The sequence below is a fragment of the Ochlerotatus camptorhynchus genome, unplaced genomic scaffold (genome assembly GCF_037179485.1).
Source record: "Ochlerotatus camptorhynchus isolate MF236.1 unplaced genomic scaffold, CSIRO-AGI_Acam_v1.1 ptg000391l, whole genome shotgun sequence".
Lineage (NCBI taxonomy): Eukaryota > Metazoa > Arthropoda > Insecta > Diptera > Culicidae > Ochlerotatus > Ochlerotatus camptorhynchus.
Window position 1 is genome coordinate 1408975 of NW_027040878.1, and position 23006 is coordinate 1431980.

The 23006-nt window shown below is 45.7% G+C and overlaps 1 protein-coding gene across 1 annotated transcript in view; it reads right to left on the minus strand.

The window, feature by feature from the left end:
* Positions 1-596: 596 nt before the first annotated feature.
* The window catches only part of LOC135710539 (uncharacterized), a 261946-nt gene continuing 239536 nt past the window's right edge, over positions 597-23006 (minus strand). Inside the window, exons 4-7 of the mRNA XM_065233137.1 lie at positions 13545-22775; positions 13097-13484; positions 12298-13037; positions 597-2877 (exon numbers count right to left, since the gene is read on the minus strand). Coding sequence (XP_065089209.1) covers positions 2587-2877; positions 12298-13037; positions 13097-13484; positions 13545-22772 — 10647 coding nt within the window. The 5' untranslated portion in view covers positions 22773-22775 and the 3' untranslated portion in view covers positions 597-2586. The remainder of the gene's footprint in view (positions 2878-12297; positions 13038-13096; positions 13485-13544; positions 22776-23006) is intronic.

Sequence of the window (23006 nt, forward strand, 5' to 3'; positions counted from 1 at the left end):
TTTTCAAAACTGGCAAATCATCTTCAGATAAAATTTGGAAAACCGCGACGAAAACATAATATACGAGCAATTTGACAGCAGAATTTTTTCGCGTCCGTTTTGAAGCAGAGCACACTTCGATCAGTCTACTAGCCCATCTGGTGGCTGATGCCACAAACTTCTAAGAAATATTCTACTACAGCGAAACTCATTATTTTAATTGATTTCTTCGCCACTTAGTCGTCTGTCACTTCGTTTGTGTTATAAGCCTATCTTGATGCCATTTTTATAAGTAAAAACTGGATTTCGCTAGTTTGGACATGTCAGATTTCTGCAGTAGGTACGCGACATTCAGGCTTTGATTGTTGTTAGTATGGATTCGATAGTTGGATTAAACCAGTTATGATTTTCTCGTATCCAACTTCCGAACCTTCTTCCTAATTTTACTTTAAGACTTTAAGATTGTTGGCACTTTCGACAGCTCTTTGCAATGCTACCAGTCACGTCGGAAGCCGCTTCAACAGCGACATACAGGTAAATTGTATATACCTGTATTTGATAGTCGAGTCGAGTCAGTTCAATAATTTTCGGATCAATCAATCGCAACCACCATACTGTTATATTCATCATTAATTTTGAGTTTTATTCTACTCTGCATAGCAATATACTTTTTCTGTTTTCTTACGTCTGCTTGTCTCACATAGTCATATTGTTTTTTTTTTATTTCCTTTCAATATAAGTGTTGTATATTTAGCGAAAATCACATTTCCTTGTTTTTCTTTTTTCCTAAATCTTACTTAAATCATTTATACAATGTATGCAGTATATTCACCTTTTTGCCCTATGTTAGCCCATAATTGGTTTGTTTGTTTCTTTTTTTCTTCTCTCTTCTCCGCTACATATCGACATACTTTGATTTTTACTAAATTATATCAATACAAAATAATAATCAAAAATTTATTTCATAATCGTAAGAATCAAATTTCATTTTAAGCCGATTGCACAAAACTTTCCGTAAGTGAGAATCACTCTCGCTCTGTTTCTCCAGCCGTACGTTGGTTCCTAAATGTTACTTAACCCCCTCACCATTTTCCTATCTGCTACAGATTTTATGCTGCTTCACTCTATGAAACCATCATTCCCCGCTCGCTGCTTTCTCCGTTTTGATTTTTGAGTACACTGTGTTGCTTCATCGAGTTAAAAACTAGCATTTGATTCCCATCCCGCTGCTGAAGAGCCGCTGATTAGCTTTCCAAAAAAAAAAAAGAATACAGTTTACAACTTATCTACTCTAGCGAATTTTATTCTATACAGCTGCTGCACGGATGTCCAATGAACTTGTAAACTGATAACAATCAGAGTGTGTAGAATTTGTTTAAAGTTTCCTTCAATCTTATTCCGTTAGGTTTCTGCACTTAGTGCACAAATATAATAGCATAATAGTAGTAGTTACAGTTTCGGTTGGATTGGCTCCAACCATTCCTAAAGTCGAGTCTACACTTCAGTTGTTTTTTTTCTAGTTAAATAAGCGGTGTTGGGAAACAATTGAGAGTGCGGTTTATATTTAACATTGAAACATAAAATACACCTGTTTGCTACAATAATACTATTTAAAACAAAATGTATGGGTTAACTAAAAACAAGCAAATTTGAACTAAAAATAAATATTTTTCTGCAAGCCGACATTCACACTAAAAAAAAAACAGAACAGTTCCGCATATGCACAATCATCAAAACTAACACTTACAAGTTAATGGAAACTGATTTTCTAACTAAAATTTAAAAGTACAGAACAGAAAACGATCGTTTTCGCCTCAAAAATTATGAACAATATTGTAGCATAAAATTACTGTCGAATCTCATATGTTTGGGATGAAAACACATAAAATAAAAACAAACAAATGCTGCTGTCAACAAGCAACGAAACAAAAAATATTAAAGTACGATTGTGTGAGTGTGATGTTTTGCTCGAATGTTGCTAGGCGACAGACGGACAGTCGACGAAACAAACAAACAAACAAAAAGTTGCCACACACGTATACGGAAGGCACACGGGTTTGCGAGTTCCGTCTTTCCGGGTTTGGTAAGTGTTGTTGTTTCCTGTTAGTCTTCTATTGTTTCTGGTTTTGCTTGAGTGTGTTTTTACTTCTACTCAGTCTCCAGTTTGGGTTTCTATTAGTTTGTTTTTTTGCTGTTCCTTCGTAATCGAACAATCGAAATCAGGGCTTACTAATGGACGACGGCGGCGGCGGTCAAGCTGCCAATCGAAAATTTGTTCGTAAAAAGCACTGGTAAACAATAGAAAAAAAACAACATTTCCCTCCTGTCCCTATCGTGTAACCTGAGCAAGTTTTGTTCCGTTTTCTTCAAACTGATTCTTTGATCTAGCCGTTTGCCAATTTTTGTTTCAATGTAAGTCTTTCCGGTTTCCAGATTCTCTACTCGAAAAAAAAAATCACTTCTTTCTCTCCTCACCGTCCCCCTACGTATTTTAAGGCATATTCTCTTGTTCGTTTATTACGGTTCCTTTCTAACCCCTCCCCCATCCCCCATCGTTCTCTAAATATCAGTCATACTTCTTCTGCCGTCTGGTTTCTGCCCGAATTTCTAGATTTTGGTGACCACCGTTTGGACCTGGAGCAGATTGCGGACGTTATCGTTGTACTTGACCAGCACGACCTTGTTGGAGTTGATGTTGAGCTTCTCGCCGGCGTACAGTAACTGCAGGCAGCTGGACTGCGATAGGAAGTCGTCGAGCTTGAGCTCCCGGATCATTTCCCGGTTGGTACCGTTGGTTCCGTTGGTTACATTGGTGGTGGCGCTCGTGGTGGTGGTGGTGGTCGTTGTGTTGTTGTTGGTTTGGTTACTGGAAGCTATTGGGGTTGTGCTGGAGCAGATCTGGAAAAGAGATTGGAAAGTGGAATGCCAGGTAAGTATTTATAAAGGTAACGATTTTTAAGAGGAAATTCAAGCTGAATTTGGAGGAATCTTAATGAAAAGTGGGGGGGGGGGGAGGTCAGAAGGATGTTAAAGAAACTTGATGGAGAATTTGACGAAGAAATATGAAAAACTTCTTATTCTTATTTTTATTTTGCATTATTTCTTAGGGGCTGTTCATTAACTACGTAGACAATTTAGGGCTTGGCAAATTATCCACGGTCCATACAAAATTTTAAAAATTGTGTATGGACAATTTTCTACGCACGTAGTAACGAAATTGTTAGAAGAGATCGATGCAAGGGGTAGGTCACTCCGCACATCAATCTTGGGTCATCTTTTTAGTCAGTGTGCCGCTATTGTGCCGCAGGTGTGCCAATTGTGCCGGTCATAGAGAAGCTGCGATTGTTTGTAAAATACGCATCCCGGCAACCCGGTATTTCTGACACCTTGAATGTTTTTGGTTTGAAATTGGATTGAGAATGACGCGGGAAGTGGCGGGTGTGCGGAATGTGTTCATAGGATAATTAAAGTCCTGTGTTTTAGGGTGTTATAATGCTCTCAAAGGTAAACCAGAAACCTAGCCTTTCGTGATGGGAAAATCAACGGTCTATGAGCGGCCGAAAAGAGTTGGAACCGGCGCGGAACATTGTTGGAGACCGATTATTTCAAATATGGACCAACAGGTCTGTCCCATAAAAAGAGAGACCGACTATAGAGGATGATGAATATGACTTCTTTAATATGTTTTGTGTGTTTGCAGCATTATTTGAATTAAGGGTGCTAATGGGGTCTGATTAACTGCCTTTTTCTATTGAGCCCACTCTAGAACCACCATTTCACAATTTAGATCTATAAGTGAACCGAGAAGTGAACTACTGTTCTGAGTTCCTCTGGTATATTCTATTAGAGGATGTACCTGAATATACAGTTAAACAGCACGTAATGTTGTGAACAACTTTAATGACAGTTGTCCAGCAGTGCTCCCATTTTATTTACAACAATCCAATGCCTACGAGATGTACCGAAGCTGTACCGATGGATGTGCCCAAGCTGTGCCGAATCTAATTTCGGTACAATGTGCTGAGTGACTTACCCCTTGGATCGAAGTAACCTATATATTGCCTTATATACTAGTACCTAAGCAACGTACGTAGCAACATATATATATATTATATATATTAACATTTGAAAAGTGCATATTTTTAGTGTAAAAATGTCAATAACTCTTGATCGGCGAAAGATATTGACAAGCTTTGTGCAGCAAAAATTTGCGCCTTCTTAAGATCTAAAAGTTATTTGAAGACACCTTTGCTGAGAAATTCTAAATAAGAAAACTAGAGCAAAAAAACTGTTTTTTTTTTAAGAGCCACCCTAACTCAATTTAAGAAAATAGCTCTAAATCGGCCAATTTAAGATATAAAAAAAAGTTATTTTCTACAAAATTGCTTGGAATTAGCTCAGCTATAACTTTGCCGAAGAATGTAAACAAAAAAGATAGATTTTTGATTTTAATGATAATAGGAACCACCCAGGGGGAACGACACTTCAGGATTATCCCATTTTACTCAAACCTCTCATAAAATTTTCAACGTGCACATAATTTAAATCCATCCTATCTATTCTTTCTATTCCCAACTTATCCCTTCTGCATGCACACAAATTGTCAAGCATGCCGTGCAGTTTTCCGAAGTTTTCAGGTAGACCGCGAAGCACTCTGCCAGTTACTGTCAGTTTTCAACAATCACCACGTATGTCAGTTGGTCATGATCGGTCTCGGGGGCAAACACATCAAGTGCATCACGGAAAAGACGGCAACGCACATCCATTTCCCGGACTCAAACCGATCGAATTCGACGGATAAGAGCCCAGGTGTCTCTTTGTTGTAGCATGGAAGTTGTCGAACAGGCACGAAGCAACTGTTGATTTTGTTCGAACTGCTGATTCTAGGCCCGGGAAAAGCATCACCAATCGAACCCCCTACGACAAACAGGTGGAAAAGGAATTCAAGTCATTTTTTCCACTCGGCCCAAGTTGTACTCGTCGCTGCTGTTGGTCAAGCAAGGGTTCGGAGAAGAAAGAGCTAATGGCGAAGGAAGACACTCACCGGCTAATGGAGTTTCTGTTCGAGAATATTTCGAATCCAAATCCGTCAGCTGGGAATATTAACCGGATCCTAGTGATCCATCGCCCCCACCCGTTCCTTCTACAGTACAGTTTTGACCTATTCGGTACGGAACCGTTTTCTGCACTTGAGCTGTGAGCTTTGGGTAATATTGTTGGGCGGTGACCATTAATTACGTAACGATAAAAATAAATATTTTTGACCCCCCCCCCCTTCAAAACGTAACACTGAAAATTATCCCCCCCTATTTATTCCGTGACGCTCTAAAAACCACCATTTAATTAATTTTTGATTTCGTTATGCCTTTTTGTATTTCTAGGTAATTATATCACCGACAAACCGACATGAATGACCATAGCAAAAACAATAAAAATTTTGACCAAAGTACAGTACTGACATCTGGCTCCGTGTTCGCGGGAAATATTTAGCTAAGTCGTGAACCCGCATGCAAAAGTTATGATTTGGTTCGTGTCTGATCTATTCTGGAAATTTTTTTTTTTATGTAGATCAAAAAATCCTATGGTTTTGACAGTTCGCATCACTGCACATTTAAATCGGCCGTTTACGATTTTCGGGCATAGGTCAGAATTAAGTGTCATGTCGGTTTGTCGGTGATTATATTATTAATTTTCAAAATAAAAACAAAATATCAGCGTACCTGCTTTTCAAAAGTTTAAGAATAGCAAAAATCTCAAGACATAAAAATAAAAACATATCTAGAGTAACATTTGAAGTGGGCCTATGACAAAAACGTAAACAAACCAGAAAATGAATTTAAATTTTTCCGCCACTATTCAATTCATATTTAAGTAAATTGAAGTATTTTAAACATTTTTATTGTTCACAATAACAATAGTAACTGTATATCAGTAAACAACCAAGCAAAATATGCTACAAACTTTCAAAAATATATGAAAATCGATAACAATTTAATTTCATAAATTAATAAGTCTTTTTTAAGAATCTTTCAATGGATAGGCCCTTTTTGTTAAGCCGTTGTGCTTGTCATCACGAATGGTACGCCCATTGCTAAGCCTTTTCGCAACGTCAAATAAATTCAAAACAAATCATCGGCCCTGCCACAAACCAGTAGGGTCTAACTTTGGTTTGAAAATTTTCATTCATCGGCCCTTCTACGTCACTAGGCTTATCAATGAAATGAAATAAATGAATGGCTGGCCGTTTTAGCAACAATCAATACGAAACTAACGATTTTAAATTGGCTCACTACTTGACTAGCCTATTGGTCCCAAGCAAACGATTAACGTATCCCATTCTAGTCGAAATTCTAGTACTACGCAATGTTTGTGTTGATTTGCTATGAAAGTTTGACAGATAAAATGAGGGGTTATTGGTTTTTCCTATGTTTCGAGGGGTGAATCGATTAGCTTGGGACCGAAGAGAGTACCAGAGCTGAGCCAAAAAGTTAAGCACGTTATTTCGGGACCTTCTACTCTTATAGTTACCTCTATGGTTTTAGCGTGTGGGCCTATTAATGAATCGAAAAATTTCGTTGATCGGCCGTTTCGAAAATCGAGTTACTTTTAATGATTTTTACCGATTATGCGGAATTTTCCTACACGGTTAGTGGCAATTAAGCGGTGCTAAAGAATGATATCAAAACCCGATTTGTTTACGTTTTGAACATAGGCCCATTTCAAATGTTACTCTAGATATGCATTTTGAAAGCAAGATAAAAAAAAAATGTCATCACTAATTACCTGTATTTTCAAACTTAACAATCATTAGTCCTCCTCTCCTATGTAATAATTCGTAACGATAAAGGTGACCCCCTCTCCCCCTATAAGCGTTACGTAATTTATAAACGCTGCCTTCCAGCTAATTTTTATCTTCTTTTTACACCTAATATACTTTTCGCGTTCAGACTCGTATCCCTCTGAAACTTTTTAACACCCCTCACATCACATCCATTCCCAGATCTATTGACAAATCCAAGTTTCAATCGGCCACCGTGGCGCTGCAATCGCAGCGGTGATAGGTCCGAAATAATGTGTCAAACTGAATACATTTTTGAAATTTCAACCAAAAACCTATTATTTTCTATTTATTCTAGCGAGTTTCTGTGGAAGTCAAAACATGATCCGAGCAAAAAAGTAGTACTCGTAATAATGGTATATAATGCTGAATTTTATCGTGCTTTGTTTTGAAAATATCTTCCAAATAAACAAGCATCATCCAAATCACCCGATTCGTCCACCAACTAAATCTATTCTCGATGAACATTTCAAATAGTCCTATCTGCTTTGATCGATTCTCTTCATCGACTTTCTCTTTTCATAACGACTGCTATGCAAACAGATTTCGCGCTAATTCTACCACATAGTTTGATAAAGGAGGTTCTTATCTAGCGTACAAAACGTCAAATACAACAGGGAAAGGTTTTACAGCTTAGTTATTAACGAAAGAGAAAGTCGATGAAGAGAATCGATCAAAGCAGATAGGACCATTTGAAATGTTCATCGAGTATTGCCACTTAAAAATTAATTTCAGTCGGTGTATTAATCAGCAGATTAAATCGTTTTTCGTCTGGTGCTACACCGAGCAATCGGCCTATTTAATAGTTTTTCGTCGATTGATTTAGTCGACCAACTTTGTCTGCTGTTTAATCGACAGATGATTTCAAACCTTAATATGTTTTCAGTAATTTATAAGTCTTGAAGTAGCTTTTTATTTAAGAACAATACATTACAAAATAGTTTTATGCATTTTGTACAAGATTCATCCATACTGACAAGAAATTTGTATGAAATTATATTGAAATTAAATAATTTTGCAAACAATCAATGAAATTTTCAAGGGATGTCACAGATTTATCATCGTCGGTTAGTGCTTATTCCTGCCACCAGGCGCGCAGGATATTAAGATGGATTTCTCAATCGAGATCCCTTCACTAGGTGGAAGTCGTTTCATCGTGACGTTCATCGACGATGCTAGTCGAAAGGTCTTCCTGTATTTTCTGGACAGGAAAAATGAAGTATTCGAAGCATACATGAAGTTCAAGTGCATGGCCGAAAGGCAGACCGGCGGAAGCTGAAAGTTCTGAGGACGGACAATGGGAAGGAAGCATGGAGAGGGATGGAGTGCGTCACCAAAAGACTTGTCCGTACACACCTCAGCAAAACGGTGTAGCGGAACGGATGAACCGGCCGCTCATCGAGAAGGCCAGAAGCATGCTGAACGATTCAGGGCCTCCCTTAGCTCAATCGGTAAAGGCACAGCTACAAAGCAAGACCATGCTGGAGGTGGCTGGGTTCGATTTCCGGTCCGGTCTAGGAATTTTTCGGGTTGGAAAATTTCTCGACTTTCCTGGGCATAGAAGTATGATTGGACTTGCCACACAATTATACCAATGCACAAATGGTACAGGCATCGAAAGCTCTCAATTAATAACTGTGGAAGTGCATCAAGAACACCAAGTTGAGAGCACGCAATAAGCCAATATGCGATATGCAATAAGCTTGAAATGCGAAGAAGAAGAAGAAGAAGAAAGATTCAGGTCTCCAGAAGGAATTTTGGGCCGAGGCGGTTTCAACGGCGTACCTCGTAAACAGGAGTCCAACGAAGTCCCTTGAGATGACACCGGAGGAAGCATGGACCGGTCAGAAGCCAGATCTGAGACATTTGCGAATTTTCGGATCGTTAGTACTGGTCCACGTACCGAAACAAAAGAGGACGAAGTTCGACACAAAATCCCAAAAAGCAGTTTTCGTTGGATACTCCGCCGATGTCAAGGGATATCGGGTATATGATCCGGTCAAGCGTGACATCCAGCGAGGATGCCGACAACGAGCCTGCGCTCCCGCTGCAAACTGATCGACCAGCTGAAGAGCAAGGGTTTAGGCACAGTGGTCGGGAGAGTCGATTTCCAGGCAAGTATTCCGATTATGTTACTTATAGTTCGTTTACTGGTAAAGTTGTTTCACCCCAGCGATACAATCTGGGATGCCGTCTGATGACCCCGAAAGCTACAAGGAAGCGATCAATGGACCGGACCGCGAACAGCGGCCATGCATGAAGAAATCGCTGCTTTGAAAGAAAACGAGACGTGGGAGTAGACGAACCTTCCAAGCGATCGTAAGCCTATTCCGAACAAGTGGATCTTCAAAACACGACTTCGATGTGGAGCAGATGGATGCTGTTACCGCGTTCCTTCAAGGGAAGCTAACGGATGAAGTTATCTATATGAACCTACCGGAAGGGTTTGCCGGTAATTCGAAGGAAGTCTGTCTTTTGCGAAAAGTAATATATGGCCTCAAACAATCCAACCGTGTGTGGAACAACCAGCTGGATGAAGCGCTGAAGGAGTTTGGACTGGAGTGGTCCAAAGTTGATCCATGCCTGTACTTTCGGATCGACGGTGAAAAAATGATTTTCGTCACCATCTATGTCGACTATTTCTTAATCTTCACGAACGATGCCAAGTTAAAGCGGAAGATGGCGAAGCGACTTTCTGCCTGGGATTGAAAATCACACGAGATAGGAAGAACGGAAAGCTGTGGGTAGATCAGGAGCACTAAATCGACAGCATTTTGCGACGGTTCAATCTGGCGAACTGTAATCCAGTCTCCACACCAGCGGAAGCTTGTGTCAAACCGGATAAGTCTATGGCACCGACGACGCAAGAAGAGATCATCGAAATGAAGCAGGTTCCTTACCAGGAGGCAGTTGGCTGTTTCACTTATCTGGCGCAGGCGACGCGGCCAGACATCAGTTTTGCGGCCAACCAAGTTAGTCAATTTAACAGCAATCCCGGACCATGAGCCATTGGAATACTGTCAAACGCATCATCCGGTACCTGCGAGTTACTAGTTACATACTCAAAGGAACACTGTGAGGATTTTGTTGGCTACACAGATGCCGATTGGGGAGGAGATCCGGATTCCAGGAAATCTACAACCGGTTATGTTTTCACGTTCATGCGAGGAGCGGTGTCTTGGAATGTTAAGCGACAACCAACAGTGGCGCTATCCACATGCGAAGCGGAATACATCGCGCTTTCCCGCACTACCCAGGAAGCATTATGGTGGCACCATTTCCAGTCACAGATTTTTGGTATTCAGGGGATTTCGATCCGGTGTGACAATCAATCAGCCATCTGTATCGCACGTAATCAAGACTACAATCCCAGAACCAAACATCTAGACATCTGGTATCATTTCGTCAAAGATGTGCTAGAAAGAGGAGTCGTCGAGCTGGGATATGTTAGCACGAAGCAGTAACCGAGTTAACGCCATTCGAAGTGCGGCACGGCAGGAAACCAGATTTCGGAAAGGTGCAAGTTTTCGTGTGTATGTCTTCTGAAAATGATCTTTATCGGGTATTCATCGCCAACATAAGCCGTGGCGGTTCGTAAACACGAGCACTAACAAAATTGTATTCAGTCGTAATGCAAAATTCCTTCCTCCGAGAAAAGTGAAAGGTTCGAGCAATGGAAATCAGTTCGAAGACGACGCGTTTTTGGAGCTACCACCACTTTCATGCGTATTCGGGAGTGTCGAATGTCAGCCGTATAATGCGCCCGCCAGGAGAAGAAATTGTATCGGATGAAGAAGAGGAAGATATCTTAGGATTTGAGGATGACTCGGAATCCACCACGTATGAAGATGCTCACGTTGACGACGAACGTTCGGAGGAATACGACAGTGATTCGGTTCAGGAGGAGCTTAGTGAAGGTGAGGATGAGCAATCCAGCGGAGAAGTGCGACGTACTATGCGGATGAACAAGCGTGTTCTGTCGGAACGTTTCGCGACCAGTGGTAAGTTTGTCTGTCTACAATCTAACGAGCCGCGTAGTTACAAGGAAGCTACAACGGGTGCTGAAAATGCGCAGTGGATGGCCGCTATGAAGGACGAGTTGAAATCGGTCCACGACAACAACACTTGGGATCTCGTCAAGCTACGTCAAGCTTGTTTGCTTCGCAAGACTTTAGATGGATTGAAACAGTCGGCCCGCATGTGGAACCGTAAGCTGGATGAGACTCTAAAGCGGATGGGGTTCAAGCCTTCGGAAGTTGCCTTTATGTTCGTTATAATTAGTTATAATTGATGGATTCGTTGAGCAGCAATTTTCAGTTGACAACCTTAGGATATGTGAAGAATTTCTTGGGGATTCAAGTTACCAGATCTGAGAAGGGATTCTGTTTGAATCAGAAGATTTACATCGACAAGATGACTGCAAGATTCGGATTGGAAGATGCTAAAGGATAGCGCATTCCAATGGATCCGGGATATGTTCAGCAGAAGGAGTAGGCGGAAAGGCTAACGACTAACGATAAATATCAGAGTCTTGTTGACGGTCTGCTTTATCTATCCGTCAATACACGATCCAACATTGGAATCACCGCTTCAATACTTGGACGCTGCGTCAGCAACCCGACGATTACAGAGTGGACAGAAGCGAAAAGGACTATACGATATCTGAAAGCAACTAGTGGTCTGCAGCTGGAACTGGGAGGTAAAGTTGGAGGACTGGAAGGCTTTGCCGCTGCCGACTGGGCCGGAAACGTTACTGGCAGGAAGTCAAACTCTGGATACCTGCTCCAAGCAGCATTGTGTGGAACTATCTTAAACCGGGGCTAAATACATATCACTGGCTGAATGCTGCCAGGAGTTACTATAGCTGCAGAAGTTAATGCGAGATTTTGATGAACCGATGGAAAAGCCTGCATGCTTTTTTGAGGACAACCAGAGTTGCATCAAGCTACTCAGTTGTCCAATCAAATTTGCGTTACCTAATTTTATAAAGCTTTTTAAGAATGCTAAAAACATAGTTTTGTTCTGGAAAAGATTGGATTCACCAGTACCGATCAAAGAAAAATGATAAAAATGTTCATCTGAAAGATTTCACAAAAAATAATAATAAAAAAACGTAAATTTCAGCCCTATTTTACAAAACTTCGTGTATCGCATTTTTTGAGGATAAACAGATTTTATGTCTTCGGCAACTTTTCATAAAATATTACGTTCTACAACCTTACCGAAGACAGCAAACCTCTAGCGTGCGAAACATTAACTATTTCAATGCATTAAATTGTAGTTCTAACTAAGCTAAGAAACTTTGCTGAAGACGTCAACTCAATTGGATGCAATCCTAGAGCGTTTTTTTTTTGTCCCCGCTAGATTTCATTCCGGGCCGACTGTGCATTGACCCTGCATAGTCTGAACGCCAATATAGAAACTTCATCAATTTTCCAAAATGCCACACAAACCGCTCAGTCAAGCTAGCAAACACTCACCTGTCTCAAAACGGCTTCCTTGGACTTGAGCTTCAAAAAGTTGCACAAATCCGACATCAGGACCCACTTTTCCCCGGCGGCCTCGTCCTTCAGCAGATACAACGGAGGCAGGGGCCGTTCGGCTTCCTCGTACTCAAACACAAACTCCCCGTCGTCGTCGTCGTCGTCGTCATCCTGATCCTGGCCCTGGTCGTTGTCGTCGTTATCCTCTTCATCGCTTTCCTCGAACGATCGACACCCGTTAGTGTGGGGAATGCAATCTTCCACCGGCTCCGTCTTGACCTCCACTGTGGTTGATGCCGCCTGCAGCTGTCCGTTGACGTACGTGGAAGATCCATTGTTGTTGTTATTGTTGTTGTTGTTGTTAGTGATGATGTTGTTGTTGCCGACGGTACATCTAGGTTCGTTTTGATCGTGGATGTCGTTAAGAACTACGGCGCAATCCTTGTACTTCAATTCCTGCTCCATCTTGACTTCAAAGTTCATGATGTTGGAGTTAGAATCGCACTTTTTTGGGATCGGTTGCTGAACGTGCGGTGGCGGCAGTGCCGGTGGGGCCAGCGGTGGTGGCGGAGGTGGAAGATATAGCGATGGTGGCCTGCTGCTGTCCAGCGTATCGGTTGAGTACGTTGAGTTGCTTAACATGGAACGCTCGGTAATGTTGGAGCTGTTCTGCAGATTATCGTCATCGGAGAAACCTGGAATATCTACCAGGATATCGCAACCACTTTCCTCGGGATCTGTAATAGAATGCAAATCGTTAATATTACGTCCAAAGTAATGAAGGTACAACTCCTACCGTGAGTCTTCCATGGTCCGTCCAGCTTCCAACCGGTCTTAACCGGACTGGTGCTCTGGATGTCGTACAGGTGATTCTCCAGAAACAGTGCCATCTCGTTGTTCTCTGCCAGCTGAATCGGTGTCTGACCGGCGTAGGTTGCCAACATTGGATCGGCACCGAATGCCAACAACAGCCGGACAACCTCGATGAAGGAGTTCTCCACGGCTTCGTGAAGCGGTCGGATCCCGGACAGAGCCGTCTCCGAATGGCTTGCCCCGTATTGCAGCAAATAGTGGCAAATGTCCAGGTGACCTTTGGCACAAGCCTCATGCAGCGGAGTGTAACCTGCATTGTCCTTCATGTCCGGATCCATCTCCAAACGTTCCAGGCAATAGACAATCACGTCCTGTGGGAAAACTTAATTAGTACCTAATCAGTCAGTTAAATAATGCATAATAGAACTTACCGTGTATCCAAGCCTGGCTGCCTTATGCATAACACTCTCCCCTACACCCTTGTTCAGCACCCAACTCCGGATCTCCTTGTTGATGTGCGATTCGTCCTTCGTTTCCAGATTGTCAAAAACCGACACCACCTTCTTTTTAGGTACCGCCGGAGTACTGTGTTCTCCATTATTCACCACGGGTTTCTTCTTCTTGCGGATGTAGTCGAAGCCAGAACTCCCTTTCCGGCGGCTCTTGTGAGTCTTCTTCTTTACGCTTCCTTTGAACGACACCGGTGTCGCAAGGTCCCGTTCGGACACAACCGAAGGCGTATCGCCCTCCTCGGTTATCCGCTCGGAATCCTTCAGCACACTGTCTTGAGTTTCGTCGTCCAGATCTTCGATCTTAATCTTCACTGCCGATCCGGATAGACCTGAGCTCGATGCAACGGCTTCTTGTGCTTTCTTCTGAGCAAGAAATGTAGCTACGTCGTGGCTCTTCGTCAGCATTTCATTGTACATCTCGTCGTACGTCACGTTCTTCACTTCCTGGACGCAAGCTAACGGTGGAGCCGACTGAGGTCGTTCATCGTCACCTCCAAAAACCTCCCGAATTATCTCTTTGCTCTGCATCACCTTCTGCTCTGTACGGGTTCGGGATTTGAAGATTGCCGTATCAAAAAGAGACTTCTTCTTCCGGTTGAACAGGGCTTCACTCTCGGCCCCGGGCGTTGGAAGCAGCTCAAATTCCTGCTTAGGTTTCAAAGCCTCTTTATCATCCTTACCTTTTGCCTTCCGAGCCTTCGCTAGTTTAACATGTCGCAGCATTCGCTCATGCAGAATCTCGATGATCGACGTGAACTTTTTATTCCCATCAATCTTCTTTTCCTCTGCCTGTTGCTCCTTGGTCATGTGGTTATTCTTATGACATTGCTTGGAAGCGGCCTTGGTTTTGATCTTCTTACCCGTGGAAGTTTCGTTCTGGGTGATCTTTTTTACAATCTCCGAGAAAGTTTCCGACTCGTCGCTGTGATGTGATTCCAGATCCGGCAGGGACGTCGATATACGATGCACATAGCGACGACCTCCGATCGTGATTAACTCCGGAGGGACCTTCAGCGATCGTTTGAACTCGTATAATTCTTTCTCCCATCCAGGGTAAAAGTTCTCACTGGTATTCTCGGACGCACAATCCTGTGAAGTCTTCTTCGGTTGACGTCCTCGCTTTTTCGGTTGCTCCGGTTTGATGTTCTTCTTGTCCACTCCTTTCGACGGCGTTCGGTTGTCTTGGCTGTTGCCTCGTTTCGAAGCAGACGAAGGCGCTGATGTTTCCGAATACTTCGGTTTCCTGGAACGCAAGCGCTCCGACACAGTTTCCACGTCACTTTCCTCAGAACTCTCCGATGGGGAAGTTGTCTGCAGTTTCGAAGTCTTCCTCGCACGCTTCCTACCACTAACCGTTTTGCAGTCCGAATCGCTGTCCAGAATTCTCTTCTTACTTGCCTCCAACTTCACATTTACCGCTCCTTTCCTCCCTTTCTGAGGTGTGACGTTCTCCGACTTCTTCCTTTCCCTCACAAAATTTCCCACGATCTTATCGTTTCGCAGTACTTTGCTGTTGGACCGTCGCTTCTCCATCTCCAGCTTGCTCCTGGAGCGGGTCATCGTCTCTTCTTCACTTTCCGAAGACTCTTCCACCACTCTCGACCTGGACGTAGTCCTTGGTTTCACAGACTTTCTTGAACCACTTTTCTTTGCGCCCTTCTCATTCCTCTCAGACTCATTCCCACTGGATGCATCATCCGCTTCACAGTTTTTCTTACCACCCACTGAATCCTTCGTCTTTACATCGTTTGACTCGCTATCCGAATGAGCTGCTTGCTTTGCATTCTCTCTTTTCACTTCCGGTCTGGTGGCATCCTTCTTCCCGGGTGACCTCGACTTGGGATCTTCTTCGTCCGTACTCAAGTCAGACCCATTCTCTTGCTTCACCTGTGTCTGACAACGGTTCACTTTTTTCACATTACTCCCCGCTTCCGATTCCGTCGAGGTATGATCCACGTGCTTTCGCTTCCTCAAATCTCTCGCCTGATGTTCTTCCTCTTCATCTTCTTCGTCGGTATTCACATCGGATGATTTGAGTGGTACACTCAACCTATTCCTTAGCTTCCTCGCTCGCAACTTCGTTCGCTGACGGAGCCGTTTCGTATCGGACTCATCTTCCGAACTGCTGCATCTTCCTAGCTTTGCCTCGTGTTTCTGTTCCTGTTCCAACCGCTGCTTCTCCCGCATATTCCTCGCAATCTTTTCCGACAACTTCTCCATCGTAGAATTCCGTATCGCATGCATCTGCTCTTCCTTTAGCTCCCCCGTTGAACTGTACAGCTGCTTCAGTAGATGCAGAGGCTTGTCCTCATCACTCGAGCTTGCAGGATCTCTAATCTCCAGCGTCGCGGACTTGAGCACCTCTTGAGGAATTTCCGAAAGTGCACTGTTAGTCGTTCCGGGGAGATCGATCCTGAAGCCTTCATCTGGCATTGACGTCAGCTGATCCGGATCGTGCTTGATAGCCGATCCCCGTTTTCGTCGACCTCGCTTCTTGCCGGTTTGCAGCTGTTCAACGAATTCGTTACATGCACTGCCCCAATCGAGAATGTCCAGCGCGGAGGCTCCTTCAATATCCGCTGGAGGTTCGATAGGTTCTTTCGGGACCTCCACCGGTTCCGATTTGATCGGGCTGGGTGGTCGTGAAGATTCGGCCTTCGGTGGCGGGGGTTGTTGCGCCGATTGGGGTGTGCAGTTTGGCATGTCAAAATTTGGGATCGGAGTGAACGCCTTCATAGCTCCTTTTGAACGAAAATGCGAGGGAGGAAACGAATTCACCTCCGGTGGTTTGGAGTCCTCTTCGGACATCTCCGAACTAGTCTGCTTACGAAGTTGGTTAAAGCGTTCCTTTTGCTCAAGGCTAGTACGGAGCTTGGAGATGACGGATTGATCCACACCGCGATGCTGTGGTGATGGAGCAGGCAATGCTTGATTGAGCAATTCTTGGCTGGAGTGCAAATGTGGAGGTGTTGGGTCTTCTGGACTTGGCTTCGAAGCATCACTGATCAAACGAGGTACATTCTCGAATGATCTACTCTGGTAATTTTCCACAATGCTGGGAGCTCGGGCGACATGGTTTGGGGAGCTGTAGAAATCTGACCGGGGAGGACTTTGCACAACCTCGGGACGTTTGCAGTGCGGAGTTGTTTGCTGTGGTGGTTGATGACCACTGTACTGGATGTGCGGTTGCATCACAACGGTCGGTTGTTGTTGATGGTGGTTGATGGTTGTTTCAGGATGGTTCATCGAGTGAGAAGGGGTTTTTTCTAACGATGATCCAAAGTACTTTGAATCACCGTGGCCGTGACGAAAGGGCTCCGGTGTGGAATAAAAAACCCGGTCATCCGGTTGACCATACGGCTGTTGTTGTGGTTGCTGTTGTTGTTGATGCTGTTGTTGTTGCTGTTGTTGTTGTTGTTGCTGCTGCTGTTGTTGTTGTTGTTGTTGTTGTTGTTGTTGTTGCTGTTGTTGTTGATGATGACGATAGTCCTTCTGATGTGGAGATTCATCCTGAGGTCTGAGGACTTCAGGTTTGCTGCCCGGAGGATGATAACTGGTGATTACCGATGTATGAGAATCCATTGGACGAGTATTGTGTTGAATATTCGATTGAAGAACCGAGTGGCTCGCCGCAGATGACGGAGGTTGGCTTTGAGCCGTGTTCAAGACACCTCGAGTTATCGAGGGAACCTCGGATCGCTTGTCAGCGTAGTAAACTCCAGCAGGTTGAGGACTAGCTGGTTCGTGTTTGATAGGGACGGGGTAATAGTCCCGTGGCGCTGCAGGTCCTGGTTGCGGTGGGTAGCGGTAAATATTTTCGTATGGTCGATGGAGATTTTGTTCTTCGACGCGAGGTACCTTCGGTGGAGACGTCTTCGGGATAGCTTCTGCGGGGCGTTTCTTGGCTGGTGCCAGTGTGGAAGGTATTCTGGTGGAGAACTTCCCTGCCTGCAGGTCAGCGATGACCTCCGCCGATGGGGATGCCTGCTTTTTGAGCATGCTTTCGACAAATTTGCGGTCTTCAATACGAGGATCGTCCATGGAGATCTTCTGAAGGCCCGAAGGATGCTTACTGCTCCGAGCTATTTCATGTGGCGGGTAGTACACGCTTCTGCTTGATGCGGAAGCTCCAGCCTTTGTGTTACTAGGATAGTAGGGTTCCGATTTGGAAGGCATGTTTTGATACTGATATGGAGGTACGGGTGCCCCATGAGGTACCCGTTGGGGATAGGAACCAGGTGGTGCTCTGTACGGAGCTGGTTGATCGCGAAGATCTGGATGAATGGGTCGCAGCATTTGTTGAGGTGGATAGCGGTTATCTTGAACGTATCGCGCATCTCGAACCTCTGCGGGACCACCTACGGCCCGATAGTTGGTAGACATGTAAGCATCCGTCTTCTTATCGTAACCAGGAGGAATGACCGAACCCATCACTGGCATTTGCCGATGATCGGGATGAGGTGCCATAGCCGGTGATGGTTTGGACGAAGATCCCGGTTGTGGCATTTGTGGATGATGCTGAGGAATCGGTTGAGGCTCCCTCGCCATATGAGGATGGTAAGGTTGCGATGGTTGAACAGGATGAGGTACCCGACTGTCCTGGGGTTGCCGTTCGGGCGTACTAGGAATATGCTTTTTGAAGTTTGGATTGAAATTTACTTTGGGCACGGCATCTCGACTTCTACTGCTATGACCGTAGTCATCGCAACCTGTGGAATCGGCTTTGGTTTTGATAGTTTTCACCGACAGATCCAATGGAGATTCTCGCTTGGTAGTGCTCGTGGCTGGTGCTATCGTTGTGGAAGATGGTGCTGCTGGCGTAGGGTTAGTCGTTGCGATCACCTTTACAGGGATGTTCTTGTTAACTGGCGGTTGAATGACGGGGTTTTGACGTTCATCCCTCACAACTGTCGGATGTCGGTCGTGGTTGTACCCCGAGGGTCCTGGCTGAGGTGGTGTAGGCTGTTGCTGATAGTGCCAAGCAGCAGGATCTCTGCTGGTTGAAGGCACCGGTTGTTGATTGGCGTGATGTGGGTAGGGGTGCGAGGATGCCGATTTTGCTGGCGGTACTGCCGGCTGGTATGGATGACCTGCGGCCGGGTAAGCATCAATGGGAGGATGTTGTCTTGATTCGGGATATGCTGGGCGAGCGCTGCCTCGATCTTGACTGTAGGTATTACTTATCACAGATGGCTTTTCCGGCGGTCGCTCGTACGGAGAATTTGGATAAGGACTCTTGCCAGCCGGTCCGTATTGAGCTGATGGACCGGGGGGCTCACTACCCGCCGGGGGATACATTGCATGTTGAGGAGGTGCTTTGGATGATGAAGACTGCGGTGGTGGGTAGACCGGTTGTTTTGAGTGGTGGTACAGCTGTTCGCTAGAGCCGTATCGCTGAGCGGGCGAAGCATCTCGACTTGAGGGTTTGTACAGCTGAGGTTCAGATTTACGTGCATCCATGTCGGGACCTGCACGTTGCTGATAATACTGTCCGTAGTGGTTGAGATTCTCCTGCGATGGGTAACGGTTTGGTTGGAGATGCTGTGCGGACGGTGATACGGTTCGAGACATATTGCCGTATTCATCCCGATACGGCTCTTGAGGTCTTCTGTCCGATGGTGGTTTAGCCTGATAGGAGTACTCGCCGGCAGCACCACCAGGGTAGGCTTGTGACCTATGGGGATCCACAATCTTGCTTGCAGCCGCAGCTATTTGCTTCTCCTTGAGTTGATGCGCCTGGTAAACTTCGGCAAACTTTTGCTCCATGTTGAAGTCCAACTCCTTGAGCCCAGGTTTAAAGGTCTCTTTGTTGATTTCGATGCTTACCACGCGTTCTCCATTTCCGGCTGGATAGTACTGAGTGTACTTGTTAGCGGGCATACCATGAGGTGCAGGGCCACCATACGAAGACGATGAGGAAGACGGTGAGGGACTAGGCGATTTGTAGGAGCCGTGAGTCGATCCCGGTAGAGGTACGTAAGAATGCACCGGACTGGGCGAGTTCATCTGATGTGCGAAGTGATTGGGACTCACTGAAGCTGGTACAGATAAGGGCGAAGAGGTTGAGCTTCCGTGTGGGCTAGGGATCGCTCGGCTTTGGTTTGGCCAGTTCGACGGTGGGTGCATCATACCGCTGGGACCGGGTTGGGAGGGTTTATTATTACTCGGGATCGGTACGGGGCTCCGGTTTTGGGCATGGAGCGGCGTCGGTGATGGAGTAGCCGACAAAGCAGGACTTACGGATTGTTTGTGATGTTCGGGTGGAGGATAGTACTTGGACGAAGATGGGTTTGGGGCGGGGGGTTGAGTTCCCCGATAGTACGGATCGTATGGTGATCGATCTCGGGGAACGACGGATTCCTGGGTGGAACGAGATCGAGGTTCATCCTGGAGTCTTGAGGGTGGTGGCACCCTTATAGAAGACTGCTGTGGCATCTCGTATGACTGTTTGAGCTTGAAGTCACGGTAGAGGATTTCCTGAGTCTCGTTACGTCGTTCCGTGGAAGGCGATCGAGCTTGCGCAACATGGTACGGTTGAGGGGGATAGTGTGGACTTTGCGCTGGCGGGGGATTGTTGCCCGGGGGGCGATTTTCGTTGGGTTTGAGGGTAATGATGGTGCCCTCCTGGCGGAGTTGCTTCTCCTTTTGCTCCAATCGGAATTCCAGCTCCTTCGATTTGGAGAGGGGTGTTTGTTGCTGTTCAGGATAGTACGGCTTGATGGTTCCTCCAGGGTGCGCTGCAGCAATGGAGGAAGGAGTTGGCTCGTTGCTTTTCCTAGCCGGATACGGTGGATATCCGGGATAAGCTTGAGGAGGAGGAGGTTCACTGGTTAGCGGTGGAGGACCTTTGGGACCAGTGGGGTACTGATGAGGGTAACGATCCCGTTCGTTTTGTTGACTGTACGACTTGGAACTGTACTCCGTAACTGGATTCCAGGGTTTTGAAGCTTCTGGATTGCTGGAAGCTTTGTGAATGACGTGAGCTTTGGGTTCTTCCAGCTGTACTTGGGCAGGGGGAGGTTCCTGCCGGTACAGGCTCGGCGGGTACGGTTTCGACAGGACCGATGGCTTCTGGTCGATTCTGTAGTTGTTCAGGCTCATTGGACCTGGTGGAAGGCTGGATGGTGGGGCTTTCACAACACTAGGATGGGTAGTTGCACTTTCGGGAAAGGCGGGGTTTTTGAGCTGCAGGTCACTGATGTAGTTTCGCTGTTTACTGATCTCGGCAAACGAAGCCGGATTCATGTACGCCGACCGGTCATCCGGTCTGGACGAAGACGCTGAAGTTGTGAACGGCATCGATTGCTGAGTTTTGGATGCGAAACTCTTCGAGAAATCTGGATTAGCTATCTGTAGTTCGTGGGATCGCAAAGTGGTTGTTGATACCGGTGTTTGCCCTGCCGGAGTCGAAGACGGTGGGATGACGTTCGAACTTGACGGAGAGCCAATGATGCGACTAAAGTCGGGAGTCTTCATCTGTAGTTGACTGAGGCTTTTCGGTGGAGCGGAGCAGTTACGATCGCTTCCCGAAGTGGTAGATGAAGGAGTCGTCGCAGTCGAACTCGGCGTCGAGAACATGGGCTTGCTGAAGTCTGGCATCTCGGCGTAATACATCGCTTTGGAGCGTTTTGCTACCGGCGCAGCGCCAACTGCGTTCATGGATTGATCAGTCTCCTGGTTAATGGTAGATTGCTCTAATGAAGCTGCAGTGCTGACTGCTGCCACTGTAGTCGTGGTGGTTGTCGTAGTAGGACTGGAGGATGCAGGAACTGTCGAACCGGAGCTTGTCTGGGGCCACTCTCGAAAGTCCAGCGAAACACTTTTGCTATAAGTATCACTAACACTTTCTTCACGGACATTCTCCGCACAAGTACCACTGCTAACGTTGCTGTCGACGGAATGCCTCAGCCGATCGCTAGGCTCTTCTGTCCGGTTCGGTTTCGATTCAGAACTGTCACTATTGTTCGCATTGCTGCCACTGTCACTACTGTTACTGTTGGAGCTGCTGAGGGACGAATTAGGTTCCGCCGAGGCGGGACGTGCACTTGAACACGCCGGTGGTGTAGTCTTTGAACTGTCAAACGTATCACCACCACCCCCTTTAAATCCTTCTTCCTTTGCTTTATCATTCTGCCTCAGAGGACCTCCTCCGAGAGCGGTTCTACCGAGCGACGAAGTCGTCGCCAGGGTCTTCTCAATGGTGGGATTGCTGCCAACACCACTCATAATCAACCTACTGTTTTCTAGCCGTTTGCTACTGTCTTGCATTCCATTGAGGAGCGAAAATTTTATCACCTTGTGCATAAGGCTGCCACCTTCGACTTTCACTTCAATCTCGTCGTCGTTACCTTGGGTAACATCGAGTATGCTAAGATCACTAATACCGTTTATCTTTAGACTATTATCACTAGATACGGCATTCCGCATGCCAAGGTTGGTTGCACTACTACTGCCGCTGCCGCCGGTAAAGCTGTTGGTATTACTACTACTGCTGGTAGGGACCTCGTTGGATGGTTTCAAATTGTTCGGAGCAATCGTTGGAGTTTCCACCACAGTCGAGGTCGTTGGTTTATCTGATGAAGTTGGTTGAGAATTGGTCGGGGTGTCCTCTTCGGACACCTGGCTCTGTTGAACCGGTTCGGACATATTGCTGCTGCTTACGCCACCGGTGCTTTCCTGAGTTGAGGGATCTGGTTTGTCTTCCTTGGGAAGCGGAGGTTCCTCCGCTGGGGGTGTACGGACCTTGACAGGTTCCATCGATTGACATTCCTCTTGCACGGCCGGTAGGGGTTCGCTAGGAGCCAGCGGATCAACCATCGGCTCCTGAGTTGGAGATTTGATCACATTTTCCAAAGAGTTGACCGTAACCACTTCCGATGAAGATGATTCAACCGGAGGGCTCTTGGTGAGCAGTGGTTGATGTTGCGTTTCCTGCGGAGCAGGTTCTTGTTGAGCGGAAGGGTCCGGTGGTGGCCCTCCCGGGGGTTGAGCAGATGCAGCCTCTTCGATGGACTCTGACTCCGTAGTAGAAACTGGTTCCGGAGCAACGGAACCTGGCTCCTGTTGATCGGGCTGCTCAATCGCTAACGGATCCGTCGCTGGTTGCGACTGATCTGGCGGCGAGGCTGCGTCCTGTGTTGGCTCCATGTTCTGTAAAAAAAAAGAACATAAACAGAAATCTCCGTCAGTAAAGCAATAAACTTCATTATAGCACACACAAATACGTGACCACGTGGGTTGGAATCCCCCCTATCTACATAGTCGACAGCGAGCGGCACTCGACTGTGACATTACAAGTTCAATCAACCGAGTCAATTTTCGTTCTCTCGAAGCGGCGATAAAAATAATTGACGCGGGGCAGAGCGCCGCCATACTATACCT